Source organism: Pteropus medius, unplaced genomic scaffold (genome assembly GCF_902729225.1).
Source record: "Pteropus medius unplaced genomic scaffold, Ma_sr-lr_union100, whole genome shotgun sequence".
Lineage (NCBI taxonomy): Eukaryota > Metazoa > Chordata > Mammalia > Chiroptera > Pteropodidae > Pteropus > Pteropus medius.
In genome coordinates, this window is record NW_024340701.1 from 15,179,541 (window position 1) to 15,195,872 (window position 16,332).

The 16,332-nt window shown below is 31.5% G+C and overlaps 1 protein-coding gene and 1 long non-coding RNA gene across 7 annotated transcripts in view; one reads left to right on the forward strand and one right to left on the reverse strand.

Annotated features, from left to right (window-relative positions):
- ALG6 (ALG6 alpha-1,3-glucosyltransferase) overlaps positions 1–16,332 on the forward strand; it is a 41,564-nt gene that overhangs the window by 7,169 nt on the left and 18,063 nt on the right. For 4 of the 6 annotated variants that reach the window (XM_039888151.1, XM_039888155.1, XM_039888150.1 and 1 more), the window contains 6 exons: positions 3,366–3,450; positions 8,684–8,773; positions 9,923–10,026; positions 11,708–11,790; positions 12,429–12,493; positions 15,752–15,937. In XM_039888151.1, coding sequence (XP_039744085.1) covers positions 3,366–3,450; positions 8,684–8,773; positions 9,923–10,026; positions 11,708–11,790; positions 12,429–12,493; positions 15,752–15,937 — 613 coding nt within the window. Of the gene's footprint in view, positions 1–3,365; positions 3,451–8,683; positions 8,774–9,922; positions 10,027–11,707; positions 11,791–12,428; positions 12,494–15,438; positions 15,463–15,751; positions 15,938–16,332 lie in introns of all 6 variants that reach the window. The other 2 variants (XM_039888156.1, XM_039888154.1) reach the window with 2 other exon arrangements.
- Positions 436–15,730, reverse strand: LOC120622391 (uncharacterized). Its single transcript, XR_005658477.1, has 4 exons — positions 14,108–15,730; positions 6,580–6,589; positions 3,270–3,273; positions 436–447 (listed from the first exon to the last, which is right to left on the reverse strand). It is a non-coding gene; the product is annotated as an uncharacterized LOC120622391 (long non-coding RNA).

Below are 16,332 nucleotides of genomic sequence, written 5' to 3' on the forward strand. Positions count from 1 at the left end.
CTGTTGGGATTTTGATTGGAATTACATTCTTCAATACTGTTGATTAATTTGGGGGGAATTGGCAATCATTACCATGGTGGGGCTTCTAATTCATTAAGATGGTATGTTTGTCCATTTCTTTAAGTCTTTTTTAATGTCTTTCAACAAAATTTTATAATTTTCTACCTAAAATTTTACATATCCTTTCTTAGATGTACTCCTAGGAATCATGTAAACAAATACACACACACGCACACGCACACACATCATATATATATATATATATTTTTTTCCTTTTTTTCTTTTTTTCTCACCATTGTAGATGGTATCTCTTTAAAATTTGCTTTTTCTAAATGCTCGTTTGGGTATAAAAATGTGGTTGACATTTTCTATTTGGCTACCTTTCTAAACTCTTTTAATAATTTATATGAAGGATCTTTTGGATTTTCTGTGTAAAAAAAAAGTGATCTGGGACTAATGACAGTTTTTTTCTTCCTTTCTACTGCTTACCTTCTAAATTTCTTTTTCTTGTCTTTTTATTGCTAGGACCTTATTGCAGTATTGAATAGAAGTAGTGATCAGGCATCTTTATCTTGTTCCTAATTTTAATGAATGCAGTCTTTTTATTGCTAGGACCTTATTGCAGTGTTGAATAGAAGTAGTGATCAGGCATCTTTATCTTGTTCCTAATTTTAATGAGTGCATTTAATTCACAGTTATGTTTTGTTCTTTCTAGCATTGAACCAACCTTGTATTCCTAGAATATCTATTCATTATTTTTTTATATTAGTACCTGTTTTTACCACCTGAAAGAAATCCGAAGATTTTTGCTTTTACAGAAAAAGCTGTTGACCATACTAATGTAGGTCTTTTGTAAAAGTAAAGTAGGTTAACGTGAGTTTTCCAAAAGTGGGAGATAACGCTTTGCTTTATGCCATTTCAGCTTATAAAAGTTTTCATAGGAAAGCTCTACTTTCGGATAGCAGGAGAAACCTATGTTATCTTTTTTCTTTTTTTAAGCATATTGCTAGATTTGGCTTATTAATATTTAAGATTTTAACATCTATGTACTTAAATTGCCCCATAAGAAAGTCAACATAGCAAAATTACTTTTGGATTACCATGTAAAAAAAGTATTGTTTTTACACATTAGTAGAATATTTGTAGGCATCTTTTGTAGGTGGTGATTCTGTCAGAATTCTCAACTCTATTATAAAGAATATAATATTTAGCATTCGCATGTAACCTCTATATCACAGGAGGCTGGGAAAATTAATGAATACATATGACATTTGTGATTCCACTAAGATTTTTTTCTCTCTATTAATTGAAACACTTTTTGGTTATAATTTATTTTTTAACATGCTTATTTTAGTTTGCTTTTTGTTTATCTTCTTTTAATGTTCTAAGTAGGAAGCACAGGAGTGAGGAAGCTCAGGTGACCTTGCTTAGTATTAAACTATTATTTCTTTGGAAATGCACATATTGGATAGGTAGACAACTTACGTGTATTGCAGTTTAAGATTTTCTAAAATTTATACCTCTTACATATTGACATATACCCCTTACATAAGTGATACTTATGTAATTAGTTTTTATAGACCTGAAAATATTGAATAAATATTGTTAGTTGCTTTTAAACAAGCCATGGAGAGGAGACAAATTCTGATTTTAGTATTGATTATTTGTCATATCTTGTAGAGATTCACAATTTGTCTATACTTGATCCAAAGTGTAACCATTGTTTTTAGAGCAAATAGCAACACTTGAATCAATTTTAATAATCTTTTTTTCCTAAGCTATATTGGCTATTTATGAGAAGAAAGCCATAGAGAATCACTTTTTTTGCAACATAATTAGTGTTAAAGTATGACTGTGTTCTATTTAGTTGGTTAGTTTCTCGGAGCTTACCTATTACTATAGGTAATGTTTGTAATGAATATTTTCACTAATCAGGATAATATAAAATGGAGATTTTATTCTGGAAAATTTTAGCCAAATTCTCCTCTCTTATAGTGTTTAAAATTTCAACATAAAGGCAAGTAGTATGTATTGTTTTCAAAGAAAGTATTTGTTTTTTTAAATTCTAACAATTCTGAATAGTTCAGCAGTTAATAAATGAACAATTTGAATGGTGCTTAAGCCCATTTTCCTGATAATGAGAAAAAATTGAAGCTTCGTAAATATACATTAGTCTGTTTTCTTTATGTAATTCTAATTCTCATGTAAATGAATTTGTAGAATTATTCACACAGACGGAATCCTTTTTGCCCTTCCCAAGTGAAGCTCCCATAGGTGCAGTTGGGTTGTCCTTCTGGGTTGCTTTAAGGGCACTTCAGCAGTTTTAAAAACTTAAATACTAATTTCATAGCCAGTGTCAGCTGGATTTATTGAAGTAGGTCAGACTCTGGATAGAAACTTGTTTCTCAACCCTAAAGAGAGTCATTATCCGTTCTTCTATTTGTTAGAGAATGGTATGGTAATAAATTCTTCCCCACTGACCACAGTCTAGAGCAATTTCAGAAAATCTGGATAGCTAAATTTTTTTTAGGTATAGGAAATTAAAGATCCTCTCTGACTTTTATTATCCCAGTGGACCAAAACCAAACAAATAGAAACAAAACGAACAAAAAATAAAAATCAACTCCTTTCCCCCCATAGACAATGGCTGTTTTTGAACACACACACACACACCCACCCACACACACACCCACCACCACCACCATCCTGCCCCCCGCTATCAAATACACACGTAAAAATGCAGTTAATTCAATGGGGAATTATTTTTCTTTTCATTTTAAATGATTTAAGGTTAATGTTTTTGATTCTTATTTGACCTTAGGATATTTATGTTTAGTTTATAAAAGCCTATTTTCAGATACAGATATTTGTTATTATTGTTTTGTGATACTGGACAGTATAGTTGACAGTCTCATGAAATAAAAATAAACTTGGATATTTTATACTTAGTATTATCAAGTAGTTAATAACTAATGTTTTTATGTATAACATTTTTATATAAATTATAATTATGTATACAATATTTATTGAACGTTTACTGTGTGCCAGGTACTATACTGTGCATTTTATATCCATTATTTTCTTTATTCCAGTAGTAGGTGGAATTTAGGTAGGTAGAATTGATCCTATTTTTAATGTGCTGATGAGGCTTAGGGAGGTTGAGTAATTTGCCTAAGGTCATACAGTCACTTAATATGCTAACTGTGCTAGGAGTCAGACCTCATCTCTCTGATGTTTTGGTAACATTTGTGTTCTTTTCCTTCACCTACACTACTTCTATAATATAGAAAATTTTCATAAGGAAATAAAAATTACTGATATACTAAAGTATATTGTTACTTTGCTCTTTTTACTTTTCATCTTAGGTGCTGGAAAACCCCCTATGTTTGGTGATTATGAAGCTCAGAGACACTGGCAAGAAATTACTTTTAACTTACCGATCAAACAATGGTATGGACAGTTTTAACTTGATTTTATTGTTTATCATAGTTAATATAAATGATTCGAAGATATTTAAGAGGAAAATAATGCTAATATAAATGGTACTATAAAAATAATGTTCCTCATCTTCCTGTATACTGATGTCACATATATTACCTTTCATATTGTAGCCCCATTTTGAAATTTTTATACCCCTTAAGGTTACCCATATGCTCCGTTCCCAGCTGGAGGATGGTACCGAACTGGAACTTTGATGATAGAACATGATATGAAGCTCCTCTGGACATAAACTGTGGAAGTTTATGGGCTAAAAAATATTTCCTCTGGAGATTTTGCAAAATTTTTCTGTTAGGAATGTGTGACATGTATAAAGGGAGTAGCTGAGTGGCCTGCATTCAGATACTAGCTCCACTATTTATTTGCTCGCTATATGACCTTTGGAAAATTATTTAACTTTCTCTGCGTCAGTTTTATCATTCGTAGCTGAAAATAATAGAATACATATTTCAGTAGGTAATTGCGAGAATTGAATAAAATGGTACATGTAAAACACTTAAACCAGTGCCTGCAATGTAATGAGCTCTCCATGTTAGCTGTGTATATCTTCACAGATATTCATGCTTGTGTCATTTCTATTGAACATGTTCTGATAATAATTGATGACATTACTTATTGACTTTATTGCATGCCTAGTAGATTATTTTATTAGACACTGCCTATACAAAGTGCTCATAAGGTTCTGTTGATTGCTTTGGTCACTACTTTTGTGTAACTCCTTTATGAAAGTGTTTCATACAAGAACTTCATATTGGACCATCTATTAATAGGTTGGCTGTACCCTAGTCAGAGTTTGGAGTATTTAAAATAGAGGTCAGCTAAATATTTGGCACCAATCTTTATTGTTCTATTTTGAGCATCTTTCAGATCCTCAGATACCTATTTAACCAATGAGTATCACTGTTCAGATTATTAGAACATTCTTAATATTTTTGTCCTGCTTGATTGGTATAATAAGGTAATATTTGCTAAGGGAAACCAGACCACTGTTCTTGAGCTTAGTAATTCTTTTCTATTCTTTTGTAAATGTTACACAGATAAAATAATTATATTCTTGGCTGTTCTTTGGTAAACAGTTCTCAACAAAGATGTTAATAGAAATGAAACCTAATATTTAGTATTGAAAGATTAAATTGATAAATTGCAGCTTTTTGGCTTAGTGCTAGATTGAGATAACATTGATTCCAGGAGTGAGAATATAATCTTAATCCAGTAGAATAGATGAGTTACTCTTAATACTGATCTACCTCGATTTTCAGTTTTCTGCGCCAGTGGTCTCCTACTTTGGCCCAGATAACCAAGAATTGGCTATCTGTATGCATTCTTTTTCTTTATTAAAATCCAGAAATGTATAACTCAGAATAATTGTATATTAGGTTTTTACTGTGGTCTGTGAATTTTTAAAAATTATGAAATGTCTGAAGTAATCTTGGTGGTAAGTTTCATAGTGTTCTAGTCTTTATCGAGGTTGTGTAGCATGAGAATTCTGAATGGTGGGCTCAGAAACAGACATTTGTATAAAGAAATATGACTTATCAGTTGATCATGCAGTACTTCAGGAAGCTCATAGGAAATTTAAATATGATTTGCTATAATAAATGTCAGAAAATTTTTATAAGTGGATAGACTAGAAAAAAACAAAAATGAACACTTGGCAATTATAAGATAAACCAATCTGTTTCAGATTCATGTTGAAATAGTGTGACTTTTTTTCTTTCTAGTTTGAAATTCAGTTTATTTGATATATGATTCATAATGAACATCATTGAAAAAGATACATTACAATGGCACCATTTATAAAATAGAAAATATATACCTGGAATAGGTTTGCCATTATCAATACTGGATATAAATCTATATAGGAAGTAACATTTCTAATATTTGGAATTTTTTGGCTAATTTTGTCAAATCTTTTTAATTTGCCATTATTGTTACTTAGTAATGTGTCTGAGGAATTATTTATTTTTTAGCTTCAATTTTCCAAGAGTAAAGTCTTTCTGTCTTCATCTAGAAAGTTAGCTATAATATAATTAGTCAAAACTCTTTTAAGTGACATAGTTGTCTAAATATGAAATCAGGATAGATCAGATTAACTTAAAAAAATCTCAGTTTTATAATTCTAAATTGAAAGAAAACTTATTCTATTTAAATATATATAATTGTAAGTAAGAGGAAAATTGATTTTTTTTCTTTAATTTTATAATGAACATTTCTAATGTGCGAAGTCAGGAATACTTTCTACATCGAGTAATAAAAAACTGAGTAATAATAGCTTGAGAAATAAAATAATTCCATTATCTTAAGAAGCAGGGCTGATAAAGTGGCTCAATGATAGCAATCAAGGACTTAGGCTTTTTCCTTTTTTTCCTCTTCCATTCTTTCTTCTTGGCATGTTGGCTTTTCATCCTGGGGCTTTTCCCTCTCTTGTCAGTAGATAACTGCCAGGGCTACAGCATTCTAACTTTATACAACCATATTCAAGGCAGGTATAACAAGAATACCTTCTCTTTACCTCTTTCTGAGGAGTAAAATCATTCCCATTCTTCAAGCACTCATTAGTGAAAAGAAACACCTGGCTCACTGCAGACATGGTTTGTGCCTGGGACTAGGGGAAGAGTCCATCTACCCTGAGCATGTTGCTTTTTAAACAAAATCACAGTTTTGTAAGTCAAGAAGAATTGTGGGAATGGCGGTTTATTTCAGCATTGTTTATAATAATGAGAAACTTGAAACACTCTAAATGTTTCTTAGTAGGGGAATGATTAAATAAAGTATATTTCCCTTGTGCACATGTGTACATGTATAAAATAAATATTTTCTTCCTGTCTGTTCTTGTCTTTAAATTTTTCTTATAGTGTCCTTTGTCATACAAATTTTACTGTTTGATGTACAGAAGTTCTTTGGACTATTCTTGATACTTTTCTATAAGTTTGGGGACTATTTCAAATGAAAAAATATATTTTTTAAAAAAGCAAAAATACCTATGACTCTGGCTTGTATGTGAAAAAATTACATTTTGAAGTTAATGATCACATGAATTTAATTTCATAATTTGTGTGGCAGCCAAATTTTTTTCCTGACAAAACCTTTACTGAGATGACATGAGAATTCAGTGGAAAAATACATTTCAGTGCTATATAAAGAACTTTTCAGGTATATCTAAAAAATACAAAGCAGGAGAATTACTTGTTGCTTTGTTTCTACTGGTAGATTTTGAAGCTTTATTTGAAACACTTTTAAGTATCTTTTTCCCATGAATTCTTATTTATGCATTTCCATAAGAATAAGGAACACAGCTGTTAGCCCTGTTATTTTTTTGTCACAGTCCAACCAGTGACTTTACCATTAATATATATCTTGCACGCTTATGGCTTACTATCAATGCCTCTTTTACTATTTCCAGTGAATCTCAAAGTTAAAGTAAATGCAAAATAGTTTTTGCCTTATCAGAAGCTGAAAACCAAATCGAATTGTATTGGACAAAATGTGATTCTTGAATTATTAAATGGTTTTTTAGTGCTGTATCCATCCCAATAGTTTTGATGTTAATCAATTAGAACTACTATTTTGCACTTACTTTGTGTCAGGCAGTATCTTAATAGTTTTACATGTTTAATTCAATCCTTCAACAACTCTATGAAGTAGATATAATAAAACTTTATGCCAGTGCACCCTCTAGTAACATGAATTTGGAAATAACACAATTGGTACCTGTCTTCAGGCAACCCTGCCTAGAGAAGTAGGTCCTCTGGTCTCCACTATTAGCCTGGCCAAATTTCCCAGATTCAAGCTGTCAAAAGGGGCTCCAGCTAACCTGGAGATTCTTAGATTCACTGCCTATTGGCTTCAAGTCCCAGGCAGATATAAGATCCTGGATTATTCACATGCTTGTTGCTGTTGGAGTGGACAACTGCCACCATATACTATCATATGATGGTACCCTGTGTCCAGATCTCGTGGTATGCCTCAATCATTTAATTAGTTCCAGTCCCCTCTATACAACATACATTTTATGTGACTAACATTAAGAAAATAAATGTGTATAATAGATTTGGGATCATGATGAATGCTAACTTAAAAACTTTTTAAAATCCCAAAGTAAGAGATTGTGATGCTGTGAAATTGTTACTCATTAGAAAAAGGCTTATGAACAGTGGTTATTTGTGACTTATAAAGTTTGGTCTCCATTATTGTAAATTCTTATGACTGTGAAAATAAATTGGATAGAAGAAGCTGACTAATTGTAAAAGATGTAATTTAGAAACCTGTTTACATAAATTTAATTTTCATTCGTTGAGTCATAGTAATTGTATGTAGTTTCCTCCCATTCTGGCCAACTGGAGGAGCCAGTTTATGAATATTTGATCTAATTTTCTTCCTTAATTCACAGAATCTTGCAAAGGATAGGCTCTCATTACATGTTGGTTGACTTGTTTTCAAAGTCTTATTAAAAATCTACCTGTTTCATGAGATATTTCTCTTTCCATAAACCAAATCTTTATGTGTTCTTTGATATTTATTTTTTTACATTTTAAGATTGTGATTTCATATTGTTTCTCTAATTTGTTAGATATCAGAAGCAAATTGTCTTTTTTGTTGAGTATTTTCTTTTGTATAAGTGTTAGTCATCAATTAAGTCTACTAATAGCAGAGTGATAATAAGTTGCTGTTTGCCTAGAACAATCTTGGTTTGCATCTGTTGTTATGGTTTAATTGTTATTATTTTTGTGTGTGAAAGCAGTTTTTAATTAAATTTATTGGAACGACATTGGTTAATAAAATTACATAGATTTCAAGTGTACATTCGGTAGTACATCCTATGTATATTGCATTGTATGCTTACCACCTAAAGTTAAATTTTTTTCCATCACCATAATTGGATCCCCTTTACCCTCTTTTACCCCTTGGTAACCACTAATTATTAATAGCTTCCTCTTTCACTCTCAAGAATACCTTGGTTTAGACAATAAATTATTTAGTATTCTATTATACAATAACAACTTTTAATTGTGAGTTCATAAAAATTTTTAGAAAGAGAAAAGACAAAAACTTTAGTTGAATTTTTTAACTTACCTAACGTATTTCTCATTTTAATTAAACTAGATGAGATGTTAAATATAAGTCTATTTCTTGAATATTGATTAATGGAATGCTGTGTTTTTCTTTCTTTCTTTTTTTCCCCCAGGTATTTTAACAGCAGTGATAACAATTTACTGTATTGGGGATTGGATTATCCACCTCTTACAGCTTATCATAGTCTTTTATGTGCATATGTGTAAGTTTTTCTTCCTTAATGTAACTAAATATTTATGTCCTTAGCAGATATAGTAAGAAACAGCGTGACCTGGCTTTGTTGAATAGAGGAGATTGTAGCTGCTATTGTATTATGGTTTGCAAAGAAAGCACTATTCCTTTACAGTCGGGTTATAAGAAAGTTAACTATCAGAGTTTGAACATTTCCATAATTCCTTCAGAGGATAGGCTAGAAAGAAACGCAAAAATTTAGCTTTTTTTTGAAGCAGAGTTGCTACCAATTACTCCTGGATGACTGAGAAATATATCTAATATGGTTACTTGTGCATAGGAAAGCTTTTTTCTGGAATGATGCAAAGTAAATAAAAAATATAGGTCCAAATGGTATTCTGACTACCCTGTCAAGTTAGAAACTAGAATTACTGTAGTGTTTCACTTATGATTTAAGATTGGGATTGGAATTCCTTCTTTTACACAAATGGAATGGTTTATAGAATATTAGGAACTTCTATGTGGTGAAGACCCAATTCTGCTCTGTAGTGGTATTTCATTTCAAACTTGGAGTCAGCAGAAATTTGAGGAACTCTTCACAGTATCTTCCAAACTCATTTGTTTTACTATTTTATATTTTTAAAAAATTAGCTTCCTGGATTAAAAATGTGTTCCCAAGCTTTATGATAATCAGTTATCCTTTGCAGTGTTCTGGGTAATGTAATGTGATCGAAAACTTAATTTATCTTGAACAATTATGTTTAGTTTTATGCAGTGATTTATGATTAATAGCTATTTATTATAGCCGATTGCTATGATAACTAAAAAGACTGTAAATTATAAAACATGATCCTCTGGTTAATGCTAGCATATTGTTCTTTATAAAATATGTGTTTAATAAATGAAATGTGATACATCAAATTGTTTCTACACTGGAAGAATTGTGAAGATAGGTATCTTAGTAACATATTACATGATTTTGTTGAAGATGAGCAAGATAGACTCTTTTATAGCTTAAGTCAGTTTCACATGATTAAATAAAAAGACGAAAGCTTAAGCCTTGACTCTATTGCTTTAAAAGAGCAATGGCCACTTCTCAAAATAGATTCATATGTCCTCAGATGTCCTTACTACTAAAAGTGATGGGGAATAAAGCATGTATGTATGCTTTGATTTGCAGGGCAAAGTTTATAAATCCAGACTGGATCGCTCTCCATACATCACGTGGATACGAGAGTCAGGCACATAAGCTGTTCATGCGTACAACAGGTAAAAGAACAATAGGTATGGAGTGCAAAATTGGATTTAAAAAATTTTTTGAACAACCCATTGAAAGAGTCTATTATTGTTCCTACTGACTTTTCAAATTGTACAATTATATGTATGTATATATCTAGAATCTATAACCAAAATGTATTTATAAACTAAAAAAGAATAGAAAGGAATAATTCTGGGTGCTTTATATTTATTATAATAAATAATAAATAATTTGAATACCTAAATGAGGTAAATACTATTATTATCCTTATTTTAAGCTGAGGAAACTGAGGCACAGATATGTGAGATAAACTGCTCACCTGAGGTCAGATAGCTATAAATTGAGCTTTTAGTTGTTCAGACTGTTGTTTTAATGTACTAATTACAAATCTCTTTCACTTTTTTCTTAAAGTAAACTTTACAGTTGTATCTCATTCATTGTATTGCTGTGCCTTGCTGCTAAATTAAATAATCCACTCAACAAATGTTTATTGAGCATTTATTGTGTGATGATCTAAGAACTGAAAGTAATAAGCTTAGACTTCATTAAAACTTTACATGACTTAGACTTTAATGCTAACCTGGGCCTTTTCCTTAATTAGTATAAATTTAGTAGAGTTTGTTCTTTTCATTATTTATCCAGTCATGGAACCTTAGGCCCAAGAGATTATCTTGCCTGTCTTCCCCCTAGTCTCTCTGAACTGTATACTCACCACATTTTTAGCTTCTGAACCAATACCTGTATCTGCAGGGAACTCACAGTCTTTAGAGACAGTCTATTCTATTTTTGGAGAGCCCCAATCATTAAAAATTTCCTCCTTATGTTAAACCTCCACTAGTTATTTTAGGTTCTGTTTCCTTGGGCTACATAGAACAAATCTGATCCTTTATATGCCTGCTATCCTACAGGCATTTGAAGTCACCTCTTCCCCAGGTTAATAGCTCTAAATGTCTAAGTATTAACATTCTTAGATACTTTAGCTATTTCTTAGATGATCAATTTGTCGAATGTGATTATGATTTTGAGGCCTCTGGGTGTGCTCCTTTGAATATGCTTCAGTTTGTCAGTGTCATCTTAAATGTGGCATCTGGAGCTGAAAATAGATTGCATGCATCTAACACTGACAGTTTACTATCATTTACCTTCTTCTGGACACTAGTGTAGTACAAGAAAAAATAGGCTCTTTGGATAGCTATGTTATACTGAAGAACTTAATTTAATATACAGTATTTGTTTTTCTCTGTTCTCAAAGGTTCGAACATTTAGAATCACGAATTGTTTTTTTTTAACTTTTTTCAGTTTCCTCACTTGTGTCTCTCAAGTTCTTTATATGCATTAATTAGCAAAAGTTTATATAAAAATAAATATAAACATTTAAAAAGTAAGTTATCTTCCCTTGCTTTGAGTATTCTTAACTTTTAAGTCCAAGTCAAATTAAAGAGAGAATTAATTTTGAATACATCTAATTGATTTAATGTGTGAATTTGTTAGAGAATATTAAGAAAAGGGACTCTGTCCTATGGTATCAATTGAAATTTGGCAGAGGTGAAGGGAATGGAAAGGGCTCACATGTAAAGGACTTGCCCAGAGCGGATAGGAACCTTGTGTTAATAGAGTTCTCACTCAAGGCTGAGGAAGAGAGGCAGTTAATAGGTTATTGTAGATCCCGAAGGTTTCACACTTAAAATCATTTGCCTGTTTTTTCAGTGTTAGTTGCTGATTTGCTGATTTACATACCTGCAGTGGTTGTGTACTGTTATTGTTTAAAAGACATGTCAACTAAGAAAAAGGTAAGTTTTAAGCAACCTGACATTTCATCTCTGAAATGTTTCATTAGCTTAACTATTAAGCATAGAACTTAAGGAAGCCATGTTTTTTAGGAATAGATGATAATAGGGAACAATATATCTCTGTCAGTTAGTTTCATTCAGAAAAAAACTTACCGTAATTATTTTAATGCCCAACTGTATAATAAGATGCACTGAATTTTAGAAGTTATGTACTGACAAATTACACAGCATGTTGAATTTATTGCTTAACTAGTATGAATTTTGAGTTGGCTTGTGAGAATGACTAAACTGAAAGGCATTTTAAAAAGTTGCTATATATATTCATAGTCACAGTTAAATAATCTTTTAGGGTGATTTTATATAAGTTAATCATTTGATTAACTTCTGTAATTTGTATATCTAGAAGTACTTTCTCTGACAAATACCTTTTAGTGATTGTTTTCCTCTTTAGCGAAGTATCCTATGTCACCTCCCTGAAAACTTTAGTGTTTTAAGAGTTGTTTTATAAAAATGGAATTTTTTGAAAAATAGAAGGGAAGAGGGGAACATTTATTATGGTGTTAAATGAAACTACACTTTTACCCTGATTGACCGAAATAACAGATTGCTATCTTATTTCACAATTTTTTTCTTTATAGATTGCTAATGTATTATGCATATTGCTATATCCAGGCCTTATTCTGATCGACTATGGACATTTTCAGTATCCTTTACTAATTTAGAAATGACGTCAAATGCATCTTATAAAATCTAGGCTCAGTTTGTATAATGCTATCATCCAGTAATCTCTTATTTACTAGGGTACTTGCTTATGTAAAATATTTTCACAATGATATATAAGAATTTCTTCACCAAGCTTTTACTTGAAGGTTGAAGTATAGATTTATTAAAAGTAGAATTGCTTTTTCACACCTGTTTGGTTTGATAACTGCTTGGCTCTTCTGGAGAGTTGGAAAAAGAGTGCCAGATATGATTATGCTCTTCTAATTTGAAAAAGGTATAACATACCTTCTATCTTTTGTAAGTGTTATCTGACACTGACAAAAGAAAAACAATCTTATAATTTTTTGAGTCTTAAAACAAGATGTTTAACAGATAGTGGTAGCTGGAAGCTTCAGGAAACTGAAACTGAATAATTAAAATTTACTGTGTAGATTTTATGTGTGTAATTTTTGATCCCTAAAGTAAGGAACATTCAAATAAACAAACAAATCTTAGAGGAAAGTTGATAAAATCTTTACAAAGCTCTCCAGTTTGTCTTCTAATATATTAAATGTTACTTACCATCTGTCTCCATCTGTCCCAAAGGAAAAAAAAGACATAATTCACAGCAACATGATTGCTTAATTGCTTTTCCTTTTGATGCCAATCTATTTAAATTATAATAAAATTAATATGTGCAAAAGATATTCACATCTATAGTTTTTATCATATTTTTTTCTATCCACTTTCCTAATTGAGCTCTTTTTTATTTTATGTTTTGGCATTGTGAAATCAGGGCTATCTGATACTCTGATATTATCAAAAAACACTGTATAAAGAAATGGAAAAAAGATGTTGATTTTAAAAACTATTTTCTTTGAAGTATAACAGCCACACAGAAAAGTGCACAAAATGTAAATGTGCAGCTCAGTGAATTGGCAAACTATTACCTGTGTCGAGAAATAGAACATTCACAGCCAGTATCCAAAACTATACCTGTACACTGCTCAAGTATTTCTCCCTCCTCTTTTCCCATACTAACTGCTAATACCATACTTGCATTTCCCTGCTTTTTTGAACTTTACATAAGAGGGACAACACATATATAAATACTTTTTCGTTTTGTGCTTTGGTTCAACATTCTGTTTGTGAGAGTTACCCGTGTATTTGTATGTAGCTGCAGTTTGTTCACTTAACATTGTTTACAGTGTTCCATTGCACGAATACACAAAACTCCATTACTGATAGACATTTGGATTGCTTCAGGTTTAGGCTATGATGAATATGCTGCTATAAACATTCTTGTAAATGTCTCTTTGTACACATATATATTTCTTATGAGCGGAATTGCTGAGTTATAGGGTGTGCACATGTTTAATTTTAGATATTCCCAGATGGTTTTTATAATGCTCCCATTAGCAGTAGTGTAAAAGTTCTAGGTGCTCATCTTCACCAGTTGTCAGTCACTTTATTTTAACCTTGTGGTAAATTGGTAGTGGTATCTCCTCTGTGATTTGAATCAAATTCTTGAAGTTTGGGGGATTATGTCGTTTATGGGGGATCATTTTTTTAATCACTTTGTACTTTATTTTTCTCATTTGTAAAAAAGAGATACTTTTGTAAACTTTTTGAGAATGAAGCAAATTAATATTTGTAAAGCATTTAAAGAAGTACCTGGGAGATACTAAGCACTATAGAAGTATTTATTGCAATTATTATCTGTTGTTACTGCTGCTGCTGCTGCTGCTGCTGCTGCTGCTGCTGCTGCTGCTGCTGTTATTACTATTTTTTACTTTTTGGGCTCTGAAATTTTACAGTGGTTTGTTTAGGTTATAGATGTTTTTGACAGTTGTTTTGGACACTATGGGTAATTCATTTTGAAGTTTCAAATTCTTCAGTTCTGGGAAATTCTCATATCTTTGATAATTTTCTCACTTTTTTCTTGAGCTTAAATTAGACAGGCAGATCTTTCATCTCCATCGTGAGCATCTCTTGTCTTTTTATGGTTTGGAAGAACATCTTCACTTTATTGCTAACACTTCTATTAAATCTCATTATCTTAGATTTCAATTCACTCTTTTTTTTTTTTTTTTATTTTCTGAAGTTTTCCATTCTTCTAGGGTCAATTTTTTCCCCTTTTCATTTTGGTCCTTTTCCTATCTTAGGTTTTTCTTCCATGTCTATTTAATCCTAATGTATCTATTCTTATTTAAAAATAAGGCAGAAGAAAAAACTCATGTGAGGTCTTTATTTATTTGGCCCACTGTAGGGTAAGTGGGCAAGAAGCTGACCTGTACACTTTGGGATCCTTAAATTTCAGAATGGAGAGGGCTTTGCACTATAGTGGTAACTTCTACAGTAGCTGCCCCAAATAGTTTATTTCATTTCTTTGGAGAAATATTCCTTCTTTTGTTGCCTGGGGAGGGATAGGTGGTAAATGTTTTGGCTGCCAGATCTTTGCACAGGAGTGAGATGGAATCTAGGCATTTTCAGTTTATCTTCTTGTTTTCTTCTCAACATACTACTCAAGCCATCTAACCTACTTGATGTTTCCAGAGTTCTCTAGGGGCTTGTAGGGTAGATTGGCTCCTTGCTCACCTAGGCTTCTTCTGTGTATTCTCTAAGCTGTGGCTTCTTCCATCCTCTTTTATTTGTAACTACTTTTCTGTCCTCTTTCTGTCTTCTAGAAATGTGTTGAAACTTTTATCTATTGTAATCTATCTTCCTGTTCTCTTTATGGCTGTGGATTTATATTTTTAACAATTCCCTATCATTTTAAGGGGTCTCAGGATGGAGAGGAGGTAAACGTGAGTGCTCAGCTCGCCATTTTGAACTGAAAATTTAATCGCAATTTTTTTAATAACAATATTGTTTCTAATCAAGTACACATATTTATACTGATGCGTATTATAGATGAAGTTTTGTGTTTTTTTTTAACTTTAGAAGCATTGTTTTATTCTCTAGATTTTGGTATGTTGTTATAGTAATACTATGAAATAGTCTAGCAGAAACAAAGCTATGTGTTACCTACTCAGAACTCTTTTAAACCTGAACAAATCAGTTGTTTAACAGTAGATTTAATATATTCAAGGCCATTATAGATAATTTGAAATGTTTATTACTTCAGTACTTTCATTTTTATTTAGAAATAGCTTTCATTGTATATATTAATTTTTAAATTGTATAAGAAATACACTCTACAAAATGCAAAATCTGTGTCCTTTTAATAATTGAGATAATTTCCTTGACACAAGAACATATATAATTCTGTGAGTCTTGGCTTTGCTTTGTGGGGTGTTCTTGGGGTGTCTTATGACTGGGACCTTCTAGGGTCACTGGCATTTTGCTTAGCTATAAATTATAAACAGATGGAACTTTACCACTCCTTGCCATTTTTTTGCTTTTTACTTGGCAAGTGTTTTAAAAAAGGCCTCACAGGAAAGGGGTGAGTGGCTTTTAAACATTGGGATTTAAAAAAAATTAGAGAACTTATTTGGCATACTTACCCAGAGGAAGGTAGTCTTCCACTTTGCCTTTTGGTGATTTCTTTTTAATGGGTTGCCTGTGGTATGAGTGGGAAGAGAGATTGTCATGTTCTATATTAATTTATTTTAAATCTTCATAATTAGAAAAATATTTTGAACAATGTACATTTACTGGAGGTTGGCTTTTTATAACATTATTGTAGGATTTCATCCTTCAAGAGCATATTACATTATATACTTAGAAATAATCCCAATTTGACATTTTTTTTTCATGGGTACATGGGAATGACATCTAAATTAAATGTTAATTAGTGTAGTGATAGTCTTTTCATTGGAGAAGTGCACATCTTAATGG